The sequence below is a fragment of the Nicotiana sylvestris genome, chromosome 1, assembly GCF_000393655.2.
Source record: "Nicotiana sylvestris chromosome 1, ASM39365v2, whole genome shotgun sequence".
NCBI lineage: Eukaryota > Viridiplantae > Streptophyta > Magnoliopsida > Solanales > Solanaceae > Nicotiana > Nicotiana sylvestris.
In genome coordinates, this window is record NC_091057.1 from 144,564,821 (window position 1) to 144,568,363 (window position 3,543).

General features: G+C 34.0%; 1 protein-coding gene across 1 annotated transcript; it reads left to right on the forward strand.

Annotated features, from left to right (window-relative positions):
• The first annotated feature begins 2,383 nt into the window (after window positions 1-2,383).
• LOC138875647 (uncharacterized) lies at window positions 2,384-2,962 on the forward strand. Its single transcript, XM_070154501.1, has one exon. The coding sequence runs from the start codon at window positions 2,384-2,386 to the stop codon at window positions 2,960-2,962; it is 579 nt and encodes a 192-aa protein (XP_070010602.1).
• Window positions 2,963-3,543: the final 581 nt, after the last annotated feature.

A 3,543-nucleotide genomic window follows, 5' to 3' on the forward strand; every position in this document is an offset into this window, starting at 1 on the left:
ATTTAAGTGATCCAGGACTTTCTGGAAAGGTATTTCATAAATCTATAACTCTTATGAAGGAACCAAAATCTAGTTTTGTTGGTATTTACCTGAAAAAGGATCAGAAAGTACAGGGCAGGTGTTGTCCAGATTTCCAGTTTTAGAAATACTCCATGTACTGTTGTTAGTCATTTTAGCATAACATTTTGTTCAAAATTGATATGGAGGTGATTCAAGATGTTCTAAAATGGTAAGACATAGATCTATAACTTTTGTGAAGATAAGAAAGTCTAGTTTGTCCGTGTAGAACTTCAAAACTGAGTCACAACTCGCAACAGTGATACTGTCCAGAATTTCTGTTTCAAACGTTTTTGGGTAATTTTCACCAATATCATATTTAGTTTGACTTTGCTAAATCACTGAACTTATTTAGATACTTGATTATGTATTTAAGGTATATAAACCCTTGAAAAAAAATCAAAGGGGAAGTGTTTGAGGAAGTGGACAGATTTGGTTTGTTTACGGCGTAGACGATTCGAACGTCCCCAAGTTGTGATTGAACTGTTTCGTGGTAAAACACCAAGGTTTGTGTATAAACTTGTACTCTTTTTTGCTTTCTGGAATATGTTGAAATAACTTGATATTTTATTTTTCTTGGCTTCAATTTATATTGTTATATTCGTATTATATCAAGTATTGTAAGATATTTGCTAAATCGCCCATTCGTACGGATTGTTTGATCATTTTGCATTCTTGTTGGGACTTTGTCCTTCTTGTGGCAGTGACTTTGTCACTCATCTTGGCATGCCTCTTGATTCGGATCTTTTGCCATCTTGACTTTGGATTTGTAGTTCGTCTTGAATTATGGAACTTGTCCGTGTTAAGTACGAACTAGAAAGTCATTTTTAATATGGTTCTTGATTCTCTTGTCTATTGGGTTTTGACCCTACTTGATTTGGGGCTTCGGTCCATCTTGATATCTGATTATGCTTAGTGTGATGGCATGACGTACATATTGGGCGAAAAATGGATATTTGGTATACTCTCTTAAATTGATAGTATACACTTTCTAGACTCTTGAACATTGTTATTGATATTTGGAAACACTTCAAAGTTTGATATTGATATGTTTGATATATTTGTTCACTTGTTTTAAATTATGTTAAATTGAGCTAACTATGACTGAAAAGGGGAATTGGAGAATTTAATGACTCCAAGCCTAAAGTTTATACACCACTAAGCTTTATGCTTAGCGATAGTTGTTTTCTATCGTAGGAAATGTTCGGGATGAAATCTGAAGATGGCCAGGGTGAAGTAGTCTTTTTGGGAGAATTTATTGAGATCATATTTGCATATGCACCTTGGTTTGCATAGTTTTGGGACATGTACAGGATATACAGGATATATACATATATATACAGATATATATATATATATATATATATATATATATATATATATATATATATATATATATATATATATATATATATGTCACACTTATGTTATTTGGAGGCTTGTTGGATTTTAAAGACCAAAATCTTGTAACTTGAATTTGTAACCTATTTTATTGTATTAGGGTGTTTTAATAACTCAAGTCTTGTAATATGCTGAATTTACACTTTGTCTTGTAAATATGTAGAAAAGGAGAAAACTAGTTTCTTTTTTTTACCCGATAGTTTGAAATTTATGTACAATATAAACTTGTAGTGATTTTGAATGATTGTATAAATCTGTTAGGAAGTTGCTTTAATCTGTTGATTAATCAAGAATGGTTATATCACCATATGTTAATATTTTGACATTGTATTTCATTTAAAATGAAATTATGGTGTATTTTCAAAAAAAAATATATTGCACTTTGAACCTTTTCGCATGGGCCTACTTCCGCTACTAAAATTATTCTGAATATTTTTATTAATATCTCTTTTAATATTTTGTAAGTAGGAAATTAGATTTGTTTCCTAAGTAGTACCCTCCCAAAGGGGTTGTTACAAGTTTTGGTATCAGAGCCACGGTTTGTGATTCTAGGATTTGTTTTGTTGTGATAATACCTAGTATTTGTTGTTATTTCCTTTCTTGAAAATGACTTGGAGTTTATAAATTTTTGCATACTTGTTTAATTTAATTTATTGTATTCTGTGTGCATATGCATCATGTACATGTCCCTAATGCAGTGTGATCTTATCTTTTATAGGAATTTTAATATGGCCTTTTCTTCGAATAGAGATGTTGAATCCGTTGATGAAAGTCAGGCCGAGTATAATGTCATGCCTCACCTTCAGGGAGGAAATGAGGAACCCTTGCCTGACCTAAATCATCCTCGTGTTAGTGGAAATGAAATGGGCAGTAATCCAAGAGCAATGAGTCATAATACTCCATTATGACTCCTCCATTCTAGCAGATGGCTGAATTCTTTCGTCACTTGGCTGGGACAATGTCAGAACCTAGTGAAATGAATTTTGAGAAGATGAGAAAAATGGGCGGAGTTGAATTTGAAGGCACTACAAATCCCACGGTAGCTGAACAATGGCTCGAGCGCATGGAGAGGGTCTTTGAACAACTGGAGTGTACTAATGCTGCCAAATTTAAGTATGCTATCTCCCTTTTACAAAAATATGCCTATGATTGGTGGGTAAGTGTGCCAAATGCAAAAGCAAAACCTCCGGTGCTGACTTGGGATGACTTTGTGAAATCATTTCGTGCAAAATATGTTCCCCCTGTCTATTGTGATGCTAAAAAGAAAGAGTTTCTGAATTTAAGACAAGGGAGTATGTCTATTGCAGAGTATCAACAAAACTTTCTCAGGCTTTCTCGCTATGCTAAAGGTATTATTGATGGTGAAAGAGACAAGTGCAGAAGATTTGAAGAAGGTTTGAATGGTTACATTTGCGACAACGTAGATGGCTTGAACTCATCAAAGATTATGATTGCACGATTGATTATCATCCTGGTAAAGCCAATGTGGTTGCAGATGCGTTGAGTCGCAATTCCCTTGCAAGTTTAACTCTAAGTCCATTGCCTTTGCTTCTTGAATTAAGAGCCATGAATGTTTGCCTTTCATTTAATTCTAATGGTTCTATCATTGCTAATTTGTAAGTCAAGCCAGTCTTACTTGAGCAAGTCCAAGAAGCACAGAAGTTAGATGAGAAGCTTGTGAAACGGGTTGAAAAAGTCCAAAATGGAAGAGAATCATATTTTTCATTAAGGAAAGATGGTACCTTATTTTATAAAAATAGGTTGTGTGTTCCTAATGATGATGAATTGAGAAAGCAAATCTTGATTGAAGCACATAATTCACCTTAAGCAATGCATCCTGGAGGTACTAAAATGTATCAGACCATTAAGGAGCACTATTGGTGGAGTGGTATGAAGAAAGATATTGCAGAGTTCATTTCTAAATGCTTGGTATGTCAACAAATAAAGGCTGAACATCAAGTCCCAGCTAGTCTCCTGCAACCTTTGTCAATACCTGAATAGAAATAGGAAAGGATAACGATGGACTTTGTTTCTGGACTTCCACGAACTCAAAGAAATCATGATGAAATTTGGGTTATTGTAGAT

Excerpts from the sequence above, each read along its gene's own strand:
- LOC138875647 (XM_070154501.1), top strand. The coding sequence starts at position 2,384 with ATGGCTGAATTCTTTCGTCACTTGGCTGGGACAATGTCAGAACCTAGT.